The following is a 22,624-nucleotide window of genomic DNA, read 5'->3' as shown; positions in this document are numbered from 1 at the left end:
CCAATATATTTGTCAGTTGTGATTTTTATTCACTGTTACACATTGTTGCATGCTTTAACTAATTATTACTTTTTGAGTCTAGAGTGTTCTAAGGTTGCTACTAAAGATCTGAGTTTTAAAGTTTTTGGTGCTAAGTGGATTTCTTGTTCCTGTTACATAACTAAAAATTGGGCTATTTGTTTTTTTTTTTTTCAACCAGACCTTGAAATGCTAAAAGTGAAAATATGTGAGAGCTCATGCTTTGACATATCTAAGTGTTCAACAAAAAAATTGGGAATATCAAGAATTCTACCAGCTTTTCAAAATATGGGATTCCTGTATAGGGGTTATCTTTTGTCAAGAAATAAATTTATATTTAAAAAAAATTGTAAGGATTCTCTTAGGAAGTTTTAGTTCCATGTGTAGTAAAGGGTATTACAAATAATTGTACAAAGTTTTATGGGCTACCTGTGAAAGGCAGATGACTTTTTTTTTTACTGTAACATGCACAAAAAATCCGAGACAGTTTAATTTTAGCCTTTACTAACTACCCACTTAATTCCAACTTTTAACTAATAACAGCTACAGTAAACTATTATGTCTATGATAATTATCCCTTCTTATTGTTTCCTGTTGATGATAGTTTTTTTTCTTTCATAGTCTACTTTGCAAGATGTACCAAGTTCTAGAAAAGAAAGTTTGTTTTCATTTAGAAAGCAGTAATTCTCAAACTCAGTGATAAATAAATCTGTAACAACTGTTTCCCAGATTATGATAAACCTTTGTTTAATAGAAATACTTGCACTTAAACCTAATGCACAGTCTAAAGATATTTCCCCCACCACCATAGTGGTCGTTAATTTTCTGTCAGTTGTGTATATGGAGGAATTTTAGATAGATCTTGAGTTTTATTCTTTTTAACCCATTACTGGTACATTGGAAACTGTTAATAGCTTGAATTGGCCAGCCTTTGTATTGAGTACATTGAAAATAAGTTTTATTAATGAGGAAGGTGAATGTCTGCCCATGAATATACCATAATATATAGAGATTTTTAAGTGGGAACATTCTAAGGAACTGTTTAAGGTTCTACCCATTCTCTGAATTCCATCTAAGAGGGCGTTTCCTTCAACCCCCTTTTAGGGCGATAGAGACAAGAAAATACACACTGTGGATATTGGTCTTCCTTATAAATTCTGGCTTAGAATAGTTAAAAGCCAGTTCCTTTAAAACAGTAATGACTTTGGGGCCTCCCTGGTGGCACAAGGGAGTGAGACACAACCTATGAAGCTATCCGCAGCCACTAAAGCACAAGTTCGATCTCACCAGGGCAGAGACCCACATGGCAAGCAGACCTCTCCTGACTCATCTGCTGCTCCCTTCAACAGTGTATTTCAGGCAATCTGCCTCTTCTGCTCCCCACTCTGTCTCTGGTGAATCCTCTCACCCTCCCTGCACCTCTGGCCTATGCCCCAGTTTTTGTATGTATAAATAAAAAAATAAATCTTAAAACAGTAATGAGTTTGAGAACAGTTTCTGGCAAGGGCCTCAAGTTGATGATTAAACTGAGGTTAAGGTACCCTTCCAATCTAATTAAGTCTTGTCACTGTAGGGGTAATTGTTCTTAGAACCATCACTAGTGAAGAAAGAAAATGCTTGTTTAAATACTTTTCCTTCAGACTAGTGGTTCTCGTATAATATACCTTAAGACTTTTATTAGAAACCATTACTGGACTTGACTGAGTTCTGATGAGGTTTAGGGTGGGTTTTGATAAAAAGTAGTTATGACAATTTACCAGGTAATCATGTCAAGGATAGCTTTACCTGTAGCTGAAGTGTTTTTGCTAAACATTAGTAACTAGATGCCTGGTTTAGTTTTTGTTGAAATACTGATTTTGTTATGTCCTTGAGAGGAAACACTAGAAAATAATCATTTGGAGGTACGTAGAAAGCATTTTTAGAACTATTGGATAGCTAGTTTTCCTAAGTTTATCTTTTACCTCTTCCTTAGAACTTTTTTTTTTTTTTTAAAGATTTACTTATTTATTTATACAAGCACTGGGTACAGTCAGAAGCATGGAGGGTGAGAGAATTCACCAGAGCCAGAGCGAGCAGAAGGACCGAAGTACACTGCTGAGGGGAGCTGCGGGCAGCAGGAGAGGTCTGCGCGCCAGGTGGGACCCTCCTCCGGTGGCCGGGGAGCAGCCGGGGATCGAACCAGCGCTGCAGAGGCTGCGGGCAGCTTCGCAACCCAGCGTTCAACCGCTGTGCCACCAGGGAGGCCCCAGAACTTTTTTTTTTTTTTTAAGATTGATTTATGCATACAAGAACTGGGATACAGGCCAGAGGTGTGGTGGGTGAGAGGATTCACCAGAGACAGAGTGGGAAACAGAACAGGCAAATCGAAGGAAATACACTGCTGAGGGGAGAGTAAGTCAGGAGAGGTCTGTGCCATGTGGGCTGCTCCCTGGTTGGGAATCGAACTCTTGCTGCAGTGGCTGTGGATAGCTTCATAGGTTGTGTCTTAACCCCTTGCACCACCAGGGAGGCCCACCTTAGAACTTTTTTTAAATCATGTAATTTTCTGGGGACTTGGTGCAGTTAGAGATCCCTAGGAAGGTTAGTGGAGCCAAAGCAATGTCTTGGAAGTTAAGCTAACAATTGAAGTTTCAAGTAAAAGATTGAATGAAAGTAGTTGCTTCATCACTCAAGTACTTCTGACTTGCCGGTATGCTTTAAAGTTGATGACAACCTAGAGCATAGTGGAAATAAAGAGTATCAGGTAAAGTGTAGGTGGAAATAACATCAAAGTACCTGAGATTGTTAAAATATTTCTGGATGAGAAGACTGTCAAGACAATTTCACTTTAAAATTAATACCTCATTTGAAAAGGGTTTGTCTTAAATAAGTTTTAGCCCTGGTTTTTCCTTGAATTTTATTTTATACTTAAGTTTTGTGCTCTCCATGTAACTTAGGAATGCTCTTAAACCTAATGTGTGCAATAAATAGGGAAATTGGAACTAAGAAAAGCATGCAAGGAAAGGACAATCTGTTGTGGTCATGGGCACACCCTGATAGCACCTGTAAACTTGGGGTGAAAATGATTGGTGTTAGATACAGATTTAGAGACCTTTTCAATTATGATATAACTTTTCATATATGGTAGCACTGATGAGGTATTGGTTCCACAAACCTGATCCAAATGGGAGATATGAAGGGAAAGGAACAATACCCTGTTTTTGGGATAAAACAGTTGTCTCAGCCAGGGCCTCTGTCAAAAGGGCCAATTCCGGTTTGCTCAAGTTGACCGGGGTTAAGTCAGAAGCGGTAGCTTCTCGGGCCTCCGTGGTGGCACAAGGGGTCAAGTCAGCACTGTGAAGGTATCTGCAGCCACTGCAGCAGGAGTTCCATCCCAGCCAGGGAGCTGATCCACATGGCGGCAGCAGCAGACCTCTCCTGTCTCCCCTGCTGCTCCCCTCAGCAGTGTATTTCAGTTAATCCACCTGTTCTCCCTTCTTTGGTGAATCCTCTCACACACACACCCCCCCCCCCCAGCACCTTTGGCCTACACCCCAGCTCTGCATGCATGCATAAATCTTTTTTAAAAAAACAGCTTTTTCACTGGTTGGTTGTCATGAGGTTTAAAGAACGCTTTTGTTTTAAGGATTAACTACAAAAACCTGGCGGCTTTAACAATTGGATTCCAATTATTTGTAACTGATAAGCCTACCCTTGCTATATGGACTCTTCCCTTGTATCAGTATAATCCCAAATGATGCTGTCTGAAAGCTGGTTTATTTTGTGGTGTCATGAGAGCCTATGGAAGGAGATAGGAATTTAAGTGATAATTGGTATAATGGATGATAAAACTTGAATGCTACCTCCTAATTCATTTTCCTGATTCTGGCTGTTACTGTAGCAATTTGTCTCTTACCCCTCTTCAGGGGTAAATAGCTGAGCTGCACAAAGCAGCATGAAAGGGCTTGGCTTACGCTGTTGAAAAGGAATTGCCACTGACCTTTTATAACATGCTACACAAACAGGAATACAACCTTCAAAATCTTACATCTAAGTGTACACTGCACTCATACTACATTCTCACTGTTAAAACAGCCATCATCCACCTCCATAACTTACCTTATAAAACAAGCTACCTGTTAACTCCACCTCCCCTTCCCTCATCCCTGGATGCCATTATAATCCCTGTACATGAGTTTGGCTTCATACAAGGTTCATGTAGTATTTTGTCACATTACATGTGTACTCAGTGTTCATCTGTGATACATGACAATTTGCTGACCTTTATAAAGATAGTAATTGTACATGCTGCAGTTTGCTTATCCATTTCTTGATGGACGCTGTGTTGCTTTTGCATCTTAATCTGTGAATGAATAGTGGTTGTACAGGGTCCTCCCTGGTTGCACAAGGGGTTAAGTCTCAGCACTATAAAGCTATTGTCAGCCACTGCAGCATGAGTTCAAGCCCAGCCTGGGAGTTAACCCACATGGTGCAGCAGATCTCTCCTGTCTCCCCTGCTGCTTCCCTTAGCAGTGTACTTCAGTCAGTCTGCCTGTTCTCCCCACTGTGTCTCTGGTGAGTCTTGTCAGCTATCGCACCTCTGGCCTACACCCCAGTTATTGCATGCATAAATAAATCTTTTTTTAAAAAATAACAGTGCTACAATTGGATTTATGCCTCAAGACCTTCCTTTCAATTCTCTCAAGTAACAGCTTTGTTGGTTCATCTTGTGGTTCTGGCTTCATATTTTTTTAGTGATCGCTATCGTACACAATGGCTGAACCATCTTATATTCCCACAAACAGTGCACATGGGTTCTAGATTCTCCACCTCCCTTCATTCGCCTTTTTTTAAAAGATTATTTATGCATGTAAGAATTTGGGTGTAGGCCGGAGGTTTCAGGGTGTAAGAATTCACTAGAGACAGTGGGGAGCAGAAAGGGATCTACTGAAATACACTGCTGAGGGGAGCAGTGGACAAGACAGGAGAGGTATGGTGTGCCATATGTGGGATACCTCCTTGACTGGGGATAGCTTGATAGCACTGCGGCTTTTAACCCCTGTGCCACCAGGAAAGCCCTCTTTTCGCTTATTTTTTGATAAAGTCGCTATTGCAGTGTCGGAAGTGGTATCTTGCATAAGCTTCAGTAAAATAGCTGTTCAGGGAAGATGCCAGTTGTGTATCAAACGTCTTGAAGAGTGTAATAGTTGGTAAAGTTGAATGTTTTGTCTAATTGTGATCATTCTGAGCGGGAACCATTTACTCTCAGTGCAAGGCCCTTAAGACTCAGTAATGCCGGGATACATACCTTGCCCAGCTTCCACATGATACAAATTAGCACAGTGGCACGGCCATTATCAAGCTCCAGGACTGTAGTTAAGTTTTGAGAGGTAATTTTATTTCTCATTTATAAATGCAATTCAAGTTTTCAGTGAGGTTTCAGGCAATACTGAAATGTATAGCTAAGATAGTATCTACCAATAGGGAAAATGTTACTGATAGTTCTGTTATACCAATTGTTTGCATTTATACCTACATGTGTATGTTTACATATACAGTTTTGGAAGATTATACATGCTGTTTTGCAGCCTGTGTTAAAAAGTTCATGGATATTACAATGAATATATCTTAAGGTGTATATTATTCTGTTACATTGTAATTTACTTCAATTCCCTATTGGGCGGCTCCCTGGTGGCGCAAGGGGCTAGGGCACAATCTATGAAGCTGTCTGCAGCCACTGCAGCACGAGTTCAATCCCCAGCCAAGGAGCTACCTACATGGTACAGCAGACCTCTCCTGATTTGCCCATTGCTCCCCTCAGCAGTGTGTTTCAGTCGATCTGCCTGTTCTGCTCTGCACACTCTCTGGTGAACCCTCTCACCCCCACACCTCTGGCCTGTACCCCAGTTCTTGTATGCATAAATATATCTTTTTTAAAAATTCCCTATTGATAGGCTTTTTAAAAAAGATTTATTTATGCATGTAAGAACTGGGGTATAGGGCCTCCCCTGGTGGCACAGGCAGTTGAGCGCAGCACTATGAAGCTGTCCGTAGCCTCTGCAGCATCGGTTTGATCCCGGGGGGCCGGCGAGGGCACCACATGGGTCCCACATGGCGCGGCAGACCTCTCCTGTCACACCTGCTGCCCCCCTCAGCAGTGTATTTCATCAGTCTGCCTGTTCTGTTCCCCGTTCTGTCTCTGGTGAATCCTCTCACTCTCCCGTGCATCTGGCCTGTACCCCGGTTCTTGTATAAATAAATATTTTTCAAAAATCGAGTATAGAATTTGGTTACAGGCCGGAGGTGTGGGGGTGAGAGGATTCACTAGAGACAAGAATGGGGAACAGAACAGACAGATTGACTAAAATACACTGCTGAGGGGAGCAGCGGGCCAGGCAGGAGAGGTCTGCTGCGCCATGGGGGTAGGCCCTGGCTGGGAATTGAACTTGTGCTGCAGTGGCTATGGATAGCTTCATAGTGCTGCATCTTAACCCCTTGTGCCACCAGGGAGGCCTCTTGGTAGGCTTTTAGGTTTTTAAAAATTGTAACTGCTGTGAATATGTTTACATAGGACATTTATTTGGGCAGCTTCCTCTGTATGGCGTGTTTGAGTCAGAAGGCCTAAACATTTTACATTTTAATCAAAAGTCTGCAGAAATATGGTAAATTGAGATGGGAATCTAGTCAGGTACAACCTGGGCTTTCATTACCATTTCCTGATTCTGACTTCATCTTCATTTACTAATATAAACCCTTCAAAATCTTCAGAACCAAATTCCTGATTACCTGAACCAAACATGAATTTCTGCAGTTGTGGACCTCTGATGTCTTATTGCAGTGTGTCATCATTGGCAAACTTGTTGGCCCTCATTCTGACAGCATTTTCCATTCACAGACCATCACCACCATCCAAGCAGATGATGAACCTCATTTTACAAGTGAGCAGAGGGGTCCTTGGAATAATATCCAGAGAATACCAAGGAAGTACTCTGGGCCCATCAACTTTTGATCACAATAGTGGATTCACTATGACCTGGGAAAAATTGTATGTGTCTTGTAGGTATTGGAGTAAGCCAGATTTATCAAAGGTTCTTCAATAATAAAGTGGTTTGTTTTACTATAATCTCATGACTAGCTTTTTAAGAGTGTCCAGGTCAACTAGAGATTAACATCTATTTGATTTTTTAAAAGATTTTTTTATGCATACAAGAACTGGGGTGTAGGCCAGAGGTGCTGGGGGTGAGAGGATCCAACAGAGACAGAATGGGGAGCAGAACACAGGGAAATCTGATATATAGTGCTGAGAGGAGCAGCAGGTGAGACAGAAGTGTGCTGCACCATGCCATAGCTTAATAGTGCTGAGACTAACCCCTGTGCCACCGAGGAAGCTCAGATTAATATCTATTTTAATTCTCCCTCTTGGTCATGCTGCTTCAGTGTCAGGTTGATAACTTATCTTCAACGGTGGATGGATCATACTCCACAGACAGGTATAAAACAACACTCTCTTTCCTTCTGGAGCTGTATGCTCAATGGGCAACAATGAGAAAATCTCTCCAGCTTTAGGTATTCCAATCTGCAAACATGGCCAAAGTGGCTGACCCAGGAGCTATGGCAGAATGCCTGTGTTCATTTCTTTGGATCTTTGAAATGGCCCAAAGCAGACTGCCAGTGAATGAAATGGTCTTAAGCCACAGTAGCCCTTTGGCAGATTCAAAGCTTTCCACAGAGGGAACGTGTGGTTTTGTTAGTTTTTAGTTTTAGTAAATATTAAAAGTATGTGGTTTTTAAGCTTCCACTGTTACCTTAAAGGAAGGAGAAAAATCTGTCCATTTTTTCCTTTCCCAGAGGGAAAGAATTACCATTTTTTGTCTTTCAAATATAGCTCATGCATACTCAAACATCCAAAAATTTTTACATGTGCACTATCTTAATCGCTAAAAATACTGGGGCTTGCCAATAATGACAGCAAAGGACTGAATTAGAGTATCATGGGTGAGTCAGGAGGCGGGGGTGAAGGGAGAGTTGTATCTAAGGTCATGGATGAAGAAATTCTTGGGTCATGAGGGCTCACTTTTCTATTTATGGACAGATATTTCCTCCCTTATTCAGGAAGGTTTCACAGGCTGCCTGGGGCCATGCGTTCATTATATGCATCCGTGTGTAAAGGTCCAGTTTTAGTGAGCGCGCGTGAGCATCTTGGCTTTGGGGCTTGTAGATCAGTTATTACATTTATCAATTTATTGTTTGTGTCAGGATCACTGGGTGTGACTCGGAGCGAGTCACTCTTAGGTGTGTGTGGGGGGCGTGCGTGTGCTGTTGTTGGCTACAGGTTACTCTCGTGCGTCCGTGTGTCTGCGATAACTGCTCTCGGGGTCCACGACTGTTTCCCGTCAGGGTCTTCGTACCCAGCTCCTCCGCTCACCAACACTCTTGAAGGATGAGGGTGTGGAGACCTGGCCCGCCCCACCCCGGTTTCTCAGTGAACGGGCCAGGATTCCCGGTACGCGCCGCGGCCGCCGGGTACGCAGGACTGGCCGTCGCGCACGCACACGTGTGCAGCCCGGGGAGGCCGAGGAACTCGGGCTCTCGCGTTCTCGCCCGCTCTCTAGCGGCCTCGGAGGGCAGCGCCGCCAGAACGAGGAGGCGGGGCCGCGGCGGCGGAAGTGAAGTCACTTCCGGGCAGGGGTGTTTGTTTGGACTGGAGAAGGGAGGCGGCGGGCGAAGCGCGCGTCGAGCGGGGGAGCGGCGCTGCCTGTGGAGATCCGCGGAGGCCGACCGGATTCGTTGGCTGCCGACCCCGCTGCCGTGCACTGGGTGAGGGGTTCCTTCGGGCGGTACGGCGAGAAGGGTGCTGCGGCCCCGGCGGTCTGGGAACAGCACCTCGGCGACGGCTGAGGGGCCTAGAGGGTCCCCCGGGTTGTGGAGCACCACGTCCCCAGTGGCCTTCGTTGTTCCTTGACTCTTTCAGCCGAGTCCGAGGGATGAGCTTGGCCCGACTTCATCTCTTTCTTTGAGAAATGGCCGTCGCTTTTTTTTCTCATTGTCATTATTATTTATGATTTGGATCTCGCAGCTCTCTATCCGGGTCCTCGGCGGCGCGCGAGGGCTGCCGGGATGGCGCTTTCTCGCTTTCCGCCCCCTCCCTCCAGTCCCTTAACCCCCGCTCTGGTCTCCTCTCCCCTGCCCCCCGCTGCCTCCTCGGCAACAAAGCTCATTGTTTCTCCCCACTTCACGCCTGCGCGTCGCCACGCGCAGCCCCTACTTGCTGCGCCTGCGCGCTCCTCCCGAGACGGGGAGGGAGAGGCCCGGGCGGAGGGAGCGGCGGGCTGGCGGGCGTCCTGCGGGAGCGCCCTGCAGCCGGAGATGGGGCGGCCGGTACCTTTGGGATTGTTTTCCCCTGTTCTTCCTCTGCCTCTCACTTTTAGTTATATTGTATCCCGTGATCTGGCGAGGAGGAGGCTCCTTGGGATACTGGGAAACCCTGCTGTAGTGCTTGAGCTAGGTGAACCTAAGCGTGGGTCCGTTCACACACTTGGATTCGGTGCTCTTGTCATTTCTCCCATCTGCGCACTGGCTTGGCCTGGCACCCCACCGCCGCCAAGAATGCATCACTTGCGGTGAGCTTTGCTTTTCCAAACCTTTGATGAGGCGGCCGTTATTGCTTTCTTTCGTTATGTTATTTTCCCTGATTTTGCAGTCCCATCACCTCACAGAAACCGCGGTTACTAGAGAGAGTTTGGCTTCCGGTTTTCCGCGGGAGAAGATCAGACAGCTGACAAGTTTTGACATTTATTTCAACAAGACAAACCCCACTTTTCATTGTGCTGGCTACTTTTGTACCCTGATGGCATGATTTTTCACAAATTGCATTTGAGCAGTTCACCAGGTGTTGGTTCGCATTTCCATTAAATAGCCTTTGAAATTCATCTGCTGCGCGTTATATTTGCAAATAGAGAAAGGATCTCTAAGGATTTTTAATGAGATTCCCAGTGCTTGTGGTTTTCTTCTTCTGCTTTCCGTTAGTGAAAAGATATTTGTGGCAAATTATTCTGTTACTTGTTAATTGTGAACTTAAAAGTTTTTCTCACAAATAATATCTATGACAAAGGTAATTTTCCAAATATTATAGCCTGTTTTTAATCTTACTCTGAAAGAGATGAGAGAGAGAGAGGGAGACTCACTTGAATGGTTAAAGACTTGGGAACTTGGGCATTTTTATATTGGTATATTGCATATGTCTCCTAAAGAACTCAAAATTAGTTAAGTAATTTCTACCCAAGGGGACAGAGAAAGTTTATAGTACACTTCCTTTAATAAGCACTTCTGCACCTTTTATCACTTGAGAGCATGATGCTTCAGTTAAAATGAAAATGTAAAAATTTACAAAATGTCCTGTTAACACAGCAAATGCCATGGGTATTGTAGGAGATTAAAGAAGATGAAAAAATACGGCTCTTCTTCCTTTTCTTGTAAACTTTAGTGATTTTAAATGTCCTTACAACACACAGATATTTCATATTTATTATAACAGCCTATGAAGTAGGCAGAGCAAGTTATTTTGTCCAGAGATTATTTTTATCAGGCACATACATACACTTAGTAATGCAGGCACTATCTTGAGTGCTTTTATAGGTATTTAATCTCCAACCTTTTTGGAATGTAAATACTACTCAATAATAACGATAACAAGTGAGAGATGTGCAGTAACTTACCCAGTGATACATAGCTAGTAAGAGGTGGAATTCAAATCTGAGTAGTCTAGAGGTTATGTGATTTTAACAGTTATACTAGGCTGCCTGAGATTTAGTGATCCATCCAAAGTTTTGTGGCTGGTTAGTGGCATATCTGAGATTTGAACCTACTCCATCTTAAAAGATTTCCAAGGGCCTCCCTGGTGGCGCAAAAGGTTAGGCACAGCATGGTGAAGCTATCCTCAGCCTCTGCCAGCAGGAGTTCCATCCCCAGCTGGCCAGGGAGCAACTCACATGGTGCAGCAGACCTTTCCTGTCCCTCCTGCTGCTCCCCTCAGCAGTGTATTTCAGTCAGTCTCCCTGTTCTGTTCCCCACCCTGCCTCTGGTTAATCCTCTCACCTCCTGCACTTCTGGCCTGTACCCCACTTCTTGAGGCATAAATAAATAAATCAAGTTATTTTGTCACTGGGCGCTCCCTTTTGCACATGTGCATTAATAGTTTGCATTTGATACAATCTAAGGTTTAGTTCCAATAACTCAGTCTTTTTTTTTTTAAATCTCCTTAGAGGAGTGCTGTCTACGAAGGAGAATGCTGTGTCTATTGAGCACTAGACATGTGGCTACTGAATCTAAAGAACTAAACTTTTAATTGTATTGAATTAAAAGTTTTTATATTATATTTTATATTAAAGAGAAAAATGAAGCCATCTTGAATTGTATGTTTAGAGGTTTGAACTGCCAGTTTCTTACTATTTATGTTGTTTTTTATTAATAAGCTTGGTGTTTCCGATGTGCTTTGAGTTTTTATTTGTAGTAATAGGCAGTGCTGAGCCACTCATACTCTCACTTGATTTTGTTTCACTCCTACAGTGATTGTTTCACTCCTACAGTGAAAAATCAACCCTATGATTTTTACCTTATATTTTATACTTTCTTCTAGCAACTTTTAATTTTTCTAAATTAAGAAAGATAATACTATTGCATGCTAGACCCGCCTATGTACTGCCTACAGACAGGAAACTGAGACAGAAATTTAAATAACTTGCTTATGGTCACACCACTAGAAGGCAGCTTGGTTCTAGAGTGCATGCTTTTTTTTTTTTTTTTTTTTTTAAAGTTTTTTTTTTATTTATTTATACAAGAACCAGGGTACAGGCCAGATGCATGGGAAGGTGAGAGGATTCACCAGAGACAGAGTGAGGAGCAGAACAGGCAGACTGATGAAATACACTACTAAGGGAATCAGCAGGTGCGACAAGAGAGGTCTGCAGCACCATGTGGGACCCCTCGCTGGCCACCTGGCCGGGATCAAACCGGCCCTGCTGAGGCTGTGGAGTTGCGCTCAACCGCCTGCGCCACTGGGGGAGGCCCTAGAGTTCATGCTTTTAACCATTACTTTATACTGCCAAACATTAAAACAAAAATTGATGCTTCTCACGAGCCTCTGACTAGAAATCAGACTGATGCAAAAATTTCCTTATTCTCTAACTGCAAAAGAAACAACTGTTGTGTGTGTATATGGAAGTCCAGTGGAATAAGAAATGGTGTCAGTGAAGTAAGTTTAATGGGAAGAAAAAAAAAAAAAACAACAACCAAGAACTCTTGAATTTTAATGAGAATTTCTTTTAAGATTTATTTATTTACGCATACAAGAGCTGGGGTACAGGCCATAAGTAGGAGGTGAGAGGATTCACCAGAGACAGTGGGGACAGAACAGGCAGGCTGACTGAAATACACTGCTGAGGTGAGCAGCAGGTGAGACAGGAGAGGTCTCCTGAGCCATGTGGGTAGCTCCCTGGTGGGCCAGGGATGGAACTTGTGCTGCAGAACCTGTGGATAGCTTCACAGTGTGGTGCTTAACCCTTTGCGCCACCAGGGAGGCCCTTAATGAGCATTCTTAAGAGATGGAACTGGAGGAAAGTTCTAAAACTTAAAATATTCTCATATTTTAAATTTCATAGAGAATATAAAAGAATGGATACTGCTGGAAACTAATTTGTGCAAGAGACATTTCAGGAGGAAAAACCATTGAAGACATGAATTTATGTAGACTGCAGGTGCCAGGCAGCATTAATAAGAAAAATTCGCTGTCATCTACCAAAATCTGGTGAAATTTCTGAATTTAAGTGTTAAAAACATGTCAGACTTACAGCTAAAAAGAATAATCACAAAAGTGGGGCCTTACTGGTGGCACAAGGGGTTAAGCACAGCACTGTGAAGCTCTCTGTAGCCTCTGCAGCACAAGTTGATCCCTGGACCACCAGGGAGCAACCCACATGGTAGAGCAGACCTCTCCTGTCTCACCCACCCACTGCTCCCCTCAGCAGTGTATTTCAGTCAGTCTGCCTGTTCTGCACCCCACTCTGTCTCTGGTGAATCCTCTCACCCCCTGAACCTCTGGTCTATAACCCAGTTCTTGTATGCATAAATAAATAAATCTTTTTAAAAAACTCACAAAAGAAAATTATTTTTTGGTTGAGATAACATACATTTGTAGAGATATAAACCTACAGCCATAAAACATGTACAGTGGTGCCTCCCTGATGGTGCAAGGGGTAAGTCTTAGCACTATGAAGCCACTGCAGCATGAGTTTGAACCCCAGCCAGAGAGCTAACCAACATGGCGCACGAGAATGCTCCTGTCTCACCCACTGCTCTGCTCAGCAGTAAATCCACCTGTTCTGCTCCCCACTCTGTCTCTGATGAATCCTCTCTCCCCGACTCCCACCTCTAGCCTACACCCCAGCTCTTGTAGGCATAAATAAATCTTTAAAAAATTGTACAGTGGTGTAAGCCAATATTACCTTATTACACATAATTTTTTCAAAAGAAGAAAATTAGTTTTTTACAGCAGTGAAAGTTGAGATGGTTGTAGGTTATTGACAAAAGGACAGGAGTCTGAGTTTTCAGATAACTGACTTAGAAACCTATATCCTCGTGACCTTTTGAGGAAATATTAAAATTAAAACATAAAGAGATCAAGTTAGAGGAAGATGAAAAGAAGAAAATGAAATATATCGGTGATAAGTTTTTTTTTTAAGATTTATTTAGGACCTCCCTGGTAGCGCAAGGAATTAAGCACAGCTCTCTGAAGCTGGGTTGCTCCCTAGACAGCCGGGCATTGAACTTTTGCTGCAGTGGTCTCTTTTCTGTTTTCTGGATAATTTCTTTTAACCTATTTTTATATTGTGGGTTTGTTCTTTGTGCTGTTTTTTTTTTTTGTTTGTTTGTTTGTTTGTTTTTAAAGATTTATTTATTTATACGAGAACCGGGATACAGGCCAGATGCATGGGAGGGTGAGACAATCCACCAGAGACAGAATTGGGGAGCAGAACAGGCAGAATGATGAAATACACTGCTGAGGGCAGCAGTGGGTGAGACAGGATTGGTCTGCCACGCCATGTGGGACCCTCTCTGGCTGGCTGGGATCAAACTGGCGCTGCAGAGGCTGCAGACAGCTTTGAAGCGGTGCTCAACCGATTGTGCCACCAGGGGAGGCTCTATCTTGTGATTTCTTTAAAAAAAAAAATAAATAAAATATTTATTTATTTATTTATTTATGCAAGCACTGGGTACAGTCAAAAGTGTGGGAGGGTGAGAGAATTCACCAGAGCAGGGAGCAGAACAGACAGACTGACGATACACTGCTGAGGGGAGCAGGGGGCGGCAGGAGAGATCTGCGTGCCATGTGGGACCCTCGCCCAGTGGCCAGGGACCGAACCGGCACTGCAGAGGCTGCGGGCAGCTTCGCAACCCAGAGCTCAACTGCTGCGCCGCCGGGCCCTATATTGTGATTTCTATAGAGAATTTTTATTTGACGCTCTTCTAAATCTGCTATGCAGTTTTTATACTTTGCTGTTCTCTGAAGATATTTTCAAGCCTGATATGTTAGACTCATTTGTTTTGTTACTTTTTCCACATAATCCCTGCATTGATGTCCGATATGGGTCTAATTAGACCGATATGGGTCTAATCAGACCCAAATTCAGTAAATTGCGCTGCTTCTTGTTCCTTTCGCCTTGTTTTTTCCTTCTAGATTTGATTGTCTTTTATTCTGTACTATTTGTTACCCTTGAAAAATAATTTGTGGAGGTACCTAAATCTAGAATTAAGATACCTTCCTCCCAGCAGTTTTACATTAGTTTTACCCTGGCACTAGTGCTGAAGACACTAACAGTGTAGGACCACTTAGTACTAAGTTCATGACAGAATTTTTTTTTTTAAAGATTTATTTATTTATGCATACAAGAGCTGGGGTATAGGCCAGAGGTATGGGGGTGAGAGGATTCACCAGAGACAGCAGGGAACAGAACAGGAGGCAGATTGAAAGAAATATACTGCTGAGGGGAGCAGCAGGTGAGTCAGGAGAGGTCTGCTGCACCATGTGGGTGGCTCCCTGGCCAGGGATCGAACTCATGCTACAGTGGCTGCAGACAGCTTCATAGGTTGCATCTTTTTTTTTTTTTTTTTTTTATTTTTTTTAATTTTCTAGAGGCATGTCTTATTTATTTATTTATTATTTGTTTGTTTGTTTGGTTTATACATGCACTGGGTACAGTCAGAAGCGCGGGAGGGTGAGAGAATTCACCAGAGCCAGAGCGGGGAGCAGAGCAGGCAGAAGGACCGAAGGACACTGCTGAGGGGAGCAGCGGGCGGCAGGAGAGGTCTGCGCGCCATGTGGGACCCTCCTCCGGTGGCCGGGGAGCAGCCGGGGATTGAACCGGCTGCAGAGGTTGCAGGCAGCTTCGCAACCCAGCGCTCAACCGCTGCGCCACTGGGGAGGCCCTTCATAGGTTGCATCTTAACCTCTTGCGCCACCAGGGAGGCCCTCGAGACAGAATATTATGAATCGTGTAGGTGATGAGAATTTACTCTTCCTTTCTATAGCAGGCCCAGCTGTAGTCACATTGTATCTCCTCTTACCTTTTTCCTCTTGATTTTTTTAAAACATTTTATTTATTTTTGCATAGAAGAACTGGGGTGTAGACCAGAGATGTGGAGGCCAGGTAAGAGTATTCACCAGAGACAGAGTGGGGAACAGAACAGGCAGGCAGACTGAAACACACTGCTGAGGGGAATAGCGGGCAGGACAGGAGAGGTCTGCTGTGCCATGTGGGCTACTCCCTGATAGGTTGGGGATCGAACTCCATGCTGCAGAGGCTGCATATAGCTTCACAGTGCTGTGCTTAACCCCTTGTGCCACCAGGGAGGCCCTCAAAGCCTCAGTTCTTTTAAGGGTTTCTTTTAAAATACATCATCCAGGGGGGGCTCCCTGGTGGTGCAGGGGTTAAAGTCTCAGTGCAATCAACCTATTGCCAGACACTGGGGCTTGAGTTTGATCCTCTTTTAAGTTCGCTCCCCAGTCAGGGAGCTAACACACATAGCATTAAAACATTTTGAGGAAGTAGATACACCGTCTTCGCGGCCAGAAAACTTTTAATACCAATCCTGATCAAAATGTAGAATTTCACAAGATTTTAGTCACAGTATTATGGACAAAATTATTCTGAAGTTCATATGAAAAAGAAATTTGTGCAGTATTTTCCCCCAGAAAAATAGATGGGGATGAAAGTTGTGTTACTATATTAAAAATGAAAAGTTACTGTAATCAAAACAGTGTGATACTGTGTGAAAATATTTGAGAATGAAAGGTCATGGTATTTGCACTTTAACAGATTAAACAAAAAATACATAGAGAGAGAAAAAACAACTATGGCCAAATCTTAACAGTTGATAAATCTAGATGAATGGTGCAGTTGTTCATTGTACTATTACAACTGTTCGGTAGATTAAAATTCTACAAAATAAAACTTGGGGATAAAACCATGTACAACACCCAATTATAGAGCAAAGAATCTAGAGACAGTAGGAGTAGGAATTTTAACTATTTAAAGAAAGAGTAAAACTTTCATTAAATGATAAATGATGTGGGGGCCTCCCCGGTGGCGCAGCGGGTTGAGCACAGCACTGTGAAGCTGTCCACAGCCTCTGCAGCACAGGTTCGATTGCCGGCTGGCCAGGGAGATTCCCATATGGTGCGCCACACCTCTCCTGTAGCGCCGCTGCTCCCCTCAGCAGTGCTTTCAATCTGTCTGCCTGTTCTGCTCCCTGCTCTGTCTCTGGTGAATCCTCTCACCCTCCTGCACCTCTGGCCTGTACCCCAGCTATTGTATTAAAAAAATAATAAATATTTTTTAAAAAACTATAAATGATGTATTCATATGGGAAAATAAAGATCCTTTACACTATAATTGTACTCAAATGATCACATGAATTAAAAATTTAAATGTTAAAAAAAAGAAAATACTGAGAGAAAATACAGGAAATAAAACCTCAAGATAGGAAAAGATCTGTCAGAAGTTGTGAAGAAAAATAATGAGATTTCATTTTTAGTTAGCTGTTTGCAAAAATACTGTTGAATTTGCAGAGAAGTGTGAGGACTTAATACATTACCACAGCATGTTTGACAAATCTGTCTTAGAGTTACCAAATGCATATGGCCTTTGACTGGGTTGTTCCTACTTATGAGAATATTTTCTACAGAAAGCACAGCTAGAAAAGGATATGTATACAAGGATGATCAAAATGGGATTGCTTGTAATGGGAACATAAATGTGCATCAGAGGGAGAGTGGTTAATAATTGGTGCTGCAGTCAGTTAAAAATAAAGTATATCTCTTACCCCCGCCCACACACACCCACCCCTCTGGCCTGTATCCCAGTTCTTGTATGCATAAATCTTTAAAAAAAAAAAAAAGAATAGGGCCTCCCTTGAGGTGTAAGGGGTTAAGATGCAACCTATGAAGCTATTCGCAGCCACTGCAGCACGTGTTTGAGCCCCAGTCAGGGAGCTACCCACATGGCGCAGCAGACCTCTCCTATCTTGCCCGCTGCTCCCCTCAGCAGTGTATTTTGTCAGTCTGCCTGTTCTGTTCCCCACTCTGTCTCTGGTAAATCCTCTCCTCCTCCTACCTCTGGCCTGAACCCCAGTTCTTATATGCATAAATAAATCTTTAAAAAAAATGAAGTATACCTATACATCTTAACTAATATGTGATCCATTTAGCATGATTTTATTAAAATATATAAATCCTTTGTTTCTATAAGCAAAGAAATATGAACTGTTATATACTAACTTGTAAATATTGACTAAAGATGAGGAAAAAACATACTTTAAACCTGGTTTATATATTAGCTTCTATAGTCTTTTTTTTAAGTAGATATACTTTGTATGTATGTTTCTTTCACTGTAGTGTTTCCTTTCCCATCAAAATGTCCCAACTGTATAGAGAACCCTACTTTTCAGAAATTTTTTAAATGATTAAGGAAAACACTGTACAGTGGCATATTGAGTGTTTTGTTTTACTATCTTGTAACTTTTCACTTCAGGAAATGTTATTACATCTATTATACCAACTGCTAGATATATTGGGGTACTTGTTGGAATTAGTGTTACTGTGTTATTAAAAAATAAAGTCTCAGCGCTGTCTAGCTATCCCTAACCAATCACTGCACATGAATTTGATCCCGGCCAGGGAGCTGACCCACATGGCACTGCAAACCTCTCCTGTCTGGCCCACTGCTCCCCTCAGCAGTGTATTTCAATAGATCTGCCTGTTCTGCTCCCCACTCTGTCTCTGGTGAATCCTCTCACCCACCCCATGTATCTCTGGACTGCACCTCAGCTCTTGTATGCATAAATAATTCTTTTTTAAAATGTATTCATTTATGCATACAAGAGGTGTTGTGTAGGCCAGGATTATGGACAGGGTCAGGGAGCGGGCAGGATGAGAGGATTCACCAGAGACATTGGGGAGCAGAACAGGCAGATCTGCTGAGGGGAGCAGCTATTATAAATTGCAATGTCTTTGAACATAACAATGATCGGTTCATACTCAAGAGTAAAAAAGTTCTACCCAGTTGCAAAGCAGGATTGATCCCTGCTTTTTATAATGTTGAGGCAAATCTAAAATTATGTTAATTTTAAAATAAGCACATAAATGTTTGGTTAATTAAATCTTCCACTTCATACTTGTTTTGTAAAGAAAGGGTTAGTAAATATTTTAAGAAATGGATGGTTTGAGGTTCTTTTTAAGCAACTGAATGCCTTCATTGACTTATCAGAAAATATTAGATGAGTCTAGGCTATTCTCAGCTATTAAGTACAGTGAAGTCATTTGAGAAGAAAAGTGGGCCTCCCTGGTGGCGTAGGGGTTAAGATGCAACCTGTGAAGCAATCTGCAGCCACTACAGCACGGGTTCGATTCCTGGCTGGCCAGGGAGAAACCCACATGGCGGGACGGACCTCTCCTGTCTCACCCACTGCTCCTCTCAGCAGTGTACTTCAGTCCGTCTGCCTGCCTGTTCTGTTCCCTGCTCTGTCTCTGGTGAATCCTCTCATCCCCCCCCCCCCCCCCCGCATCTCTGGCCTGTACCCCAATTCTTGTATAAAAATGGATAAATCTTTAAAAAAAAAAAAAAGAAAACTGAAGCTCTATCCAATTGCTCTCTTTATTATGTGATTTTAACACCTACCTGTGAGGTAATATATGGTCACTAAAAGTTAACAGTATGACTAAGTTCACTATTTTTTTTTTAAGGTTAAAAACGACAACTAACGCCAACCATGAAAGATCCAAGTCGCAGCAGTACTAGCCCAAGTATCATCAATGAAGATGTGATTATGAATGGTCATTCTCATGAAGATGACAATCCATTTGCAGAGTACATGTGGATGGAAAATGAAGAGGAATTCAACAGACAAGTTAGTTTTCTTTTTATAAACATGCTTTTTCATACTTGATGAATAATTGTACTTGTCATTGAAATATGTTATCTGATCTCATATGAAATACATGGATTTATTTGCCACTACTCCTTTTTTGTTTGGATGTTGATTATTAGTGGGTTTAGTTGCTCATTGAAATAACTTTGGAAGTTTTTTCCCCACCCCAGATTCTGATTCAGGAGAACTGGGGTGTAGCCTGGGAAACTTGTTTCTTTTTTTTCTTTTCTTTTTTTTTTTTTTAGATTTATTTATGCATACAAGAACTGGGGTACAGGCCAGAAATGTGGGTGTGTGAGAGGATTCACCAGAGACAGTGGGGAGCAGAACAGGTGGATCTACTGAAATACACTGCTGAGGGGAGCAGTGGGCGAGTCAGGAGAGGTCTGCTGTGCCATGTGGGTAGCTCCCTGGCCGGGGATCGAACTGGTGCTGCAGTGGCTGTGGACAGCTTCATAGGCTGTGTCTTTTTTTTTTTTTTTTTTTTAAAGATTTATCCATTTATCTATACAAGCACTGGGAACAGTCAGAAGTGTGGGAGGGTGAGAGAATTCACCAGAGCCAGAGCAGGGAGGAGAACAGGCAGTCAGATGGAGGACACTGCTGAGAGGAGCAGTGGGAGCGGCAGGAGAGGTGTGTCGTACCATGTGGGACTCTCCCCAGTGGCCAGGGATCAAACCGGCGCTGCAGAGGCTGCAGGCAGTCTTGCAGCCCAGCGCTCAATTGCTGCGCCACCAAGGGAGGGTCTTTTTTTCTTTTAAGATTTATTTATTCTTTTTTTCATTCATTCTTTTTTTTTTCTTTTAAGATTCATTTATTATGCATACAAGAGCTGGGGTACAGGCCAGAGGTATGGGGGTGAGAGAATTCACCAGGACAGAGTGGGGAACAGAACAGGCAGATTAACCAAAGTACACTGCTGAGGAGAGCAGCGGGAGAGTCGGGAGAGGTCTGCTTCACCATGTGGGTTTCTCCCTGGCTGGCTGGGGATCGAACTCATGCTGCAGGGGCCATGGATTGCTTCATAGTGCAGTGCTTAACCCCTTGCACCACCAGGGAAGCCCAAAACTTGTTTCTTTAAAGCTCCCATATGGTTCCATTGAGAATTTAGCCTTATACCAATCAGATTGCTCTATTGTAGTGAAAGTCAAGAGAATGCAGTAGTTGGGAACAGACAGGTTAGAAGAACCAGGGTGCAAATGTCGCTGTTTTTGTCTGTGCCTGGATTTTCTGTCTGATCAATCTGACACTCTTTCTTTTGCAGGCTCCCATATACTGATAAATGTTGTCTTTTCTTTCCATATTTCTGGCATCCGTTCCTGTCTTCCATCTAGTTAGTCCCCAAACTTAAATCATTAGCCATCTTGATTTTTCCATGTCCAGTGATGGCTTATTGAAATAAGACATAGTCTTGTTTCAGTGAGAATGAGCTGGGTTGTTTTTGTGAGTTTTTTTTTTTTTTTTTTTTTTTTTTTTTAAATAAACCATACCTTTAAACCCTAACCTTTAAAAATACTCTCAGTCAATTTTAAGTAAGGCTAGGATTTGTATGTTTTTTCTTTAAGTAACACAGTTAATTCTGATACATATTCCTCAATGAGAGCATTCCACCCCAATGGAAAAAAGAATATTCTGTTATGGAAAGACATGGCAAAACCCTACACAGATCATGCCAGGTCTTAAGGTAAACATTTTTTTCCTTTAGCACAGAAGCAGAGCAGGAATTAAGACATTGTTTTTTTTTTGTTTTTTTTTTTTTTTTTTTTTTGAGGCATGTTTTTCTTTATTTGTTTGTTTGCTTGTTTGTTTTTTGTTTTGTTTATACATGCACTGGGTACAGTCAGAAGTGCGGGAGGGTGAGAGAATTCACCAGAGCCAGAGCGGGGAGCAGAGCAGGCAGAAGGACCGAAGTACACTGCTGAGGGGAGCAGTGGGCGGCAGGAGAGGTCTGCGCGCCATGTGGGACCCTCCTCCGGTGGCCGGGGAGCAGCCGGGGATCGAACCGGCGCTGCAGAGGCCGCGGGCAGCTTCGCAACCCAGCGCCCAACCGCTGCACCACCGGGGAGGCCCAAGACATTGTTTTTAAATGGCTTAGTTCAGGATATTTTAAGCCATTCCTAGTGATATCTCACCAAGTGTGCTATAAATTAACCTTTGTTATAAATCTAGATAGAAGAGGAGTTATGGGAAGAAGAATTTATTGAACGCTGTTTCCAAGAAATGCTGGAAGAAGAAGAAGAACATGAGTGGTTTATTCCAGCTCGAGATCTCCCACAAACTATGGACCAAATCCAAGACCAATTTAATGACCTTGTTATCAGTGACGGCTCTTCTCTGGAAGATCTTGTGGTAAAAAGTTATTTTTCATCTTTTTAAATCCTAATTCATCTTTCGTAAGTGGAAAATCCACCATCCATCTATTTAAGAAGAGTTCTACATCTCTTCCCTTTGTGCTGTTTCTTACTATCAAAAGCAGAGACCTCCCAGTCTCACTTAGGACATGGAGTGACATTTGGCAACACTCTGGAGCTAGTCTGAGACCAGTGATAGACCTCTTGACACTACTTTTACTTTTGGTAACTCTGTTGCCCTAAAATACTTCAATGTCTTAAAGCAGTAATCCAAAAATACACAGTATGTCCATGTGACTTGCTTATATGACAGTAACTTGAAGATTGCTCTTTAATTTTGTCTTAAATGTTTGGTAAAATTTCGCAAATTTTACCTGAAAGTTAAAATTTTGGAGTTCTGCTGTGGTTTTTTTTCCATTGGCCCATGATCTTTTTTGCGTTACCTTTAACTCTCTTTAGAATTGTGATTTAATAAAGGTTGGAACTGGGGTATAGGCCAGAGGTGCAGGGGGTGAGAGGATTCACCAGAGACAGAGCGGGGAACAGAACAGGCAGACTGACTGAAATACACTGCTGAGGGGAGCAGCGGGCGAGAATGGAGAGCGAGATCTGCTGCGCCATGTTGGTAGTTCCCTGCAGGCAGAGGCTACAGATAGTTTCACAGTGCTATGGTTAACCCCTTGTGCCTCCAGGGAGGGCCCCTAATAAGGGTTTTTACAAGAATTTTTTTTAAAGATTTATTATTTTTTTAAAGATTTATTTACACCTCTGGCTAAGGTGTAAGCCAGAGGTGCAGG

General features: G+C 42.8%; 1 protein-coding gene across 2 annotated transcripts in view; it reads left to right on the top strand.

The window, feature by feature from the left end:
- The first annotated feature begins 8,700 nt into the window (after positions 1-8,700).
- The window catches only part of PAIP2 (poly(A) binding protein interacting protein 2), a 16,974-nt gene continuing 3,050 nt past the window's right edge, over positions 8,701-22,624 (top strand). The window contains exons 1-3 of one of the 2 annotated variants that reach the window (XM_037509187.2): positions 8,701-8,814; positions 19,292-19,455; positions 21,646-21,825. In XM_037509187.2, coding sequence (XP_037365084.1) covers positions 19,318-19,455; positions 21,646-21,825 — 318 coding nt within the window. In that variant the 5' untranslated portion in view covers positions 8,701-8,814; positions 19,292-19,317. Of the gene's footprint in view, positions 8,815-9,412; positions 9,618-19,291; positions 19,456-21,645; positions 21,826-22,624 lie in introns of those variants that run through there. The other variant, XM_037509188.2, reaches the window with a different exon arrangement.

The sequence above is a fragment of the Talpa occidentalis genome, unplaced genomic scaffold (genome assembly GCF_014898055.3).
Source record: "Talpa occidentalis isolate TD23 unplaced genomic scaffold, MPIMG_talOcc4v2.1 talOcc4.13, whole genome shotgun sequence".
NCBI classification, from domain to species: domain Eukaryota; kingdom Metazoa; phylum Chordata; class Mammalia; order Eulipotyphla; family Talpidae; genus Talpa; species Talpa occidentalis.
The sequence above is the reverse complement of the archived record's forward strand: the minus strand, read 5'-3'. Positions and strand labels throughout refer to the sequence as shown.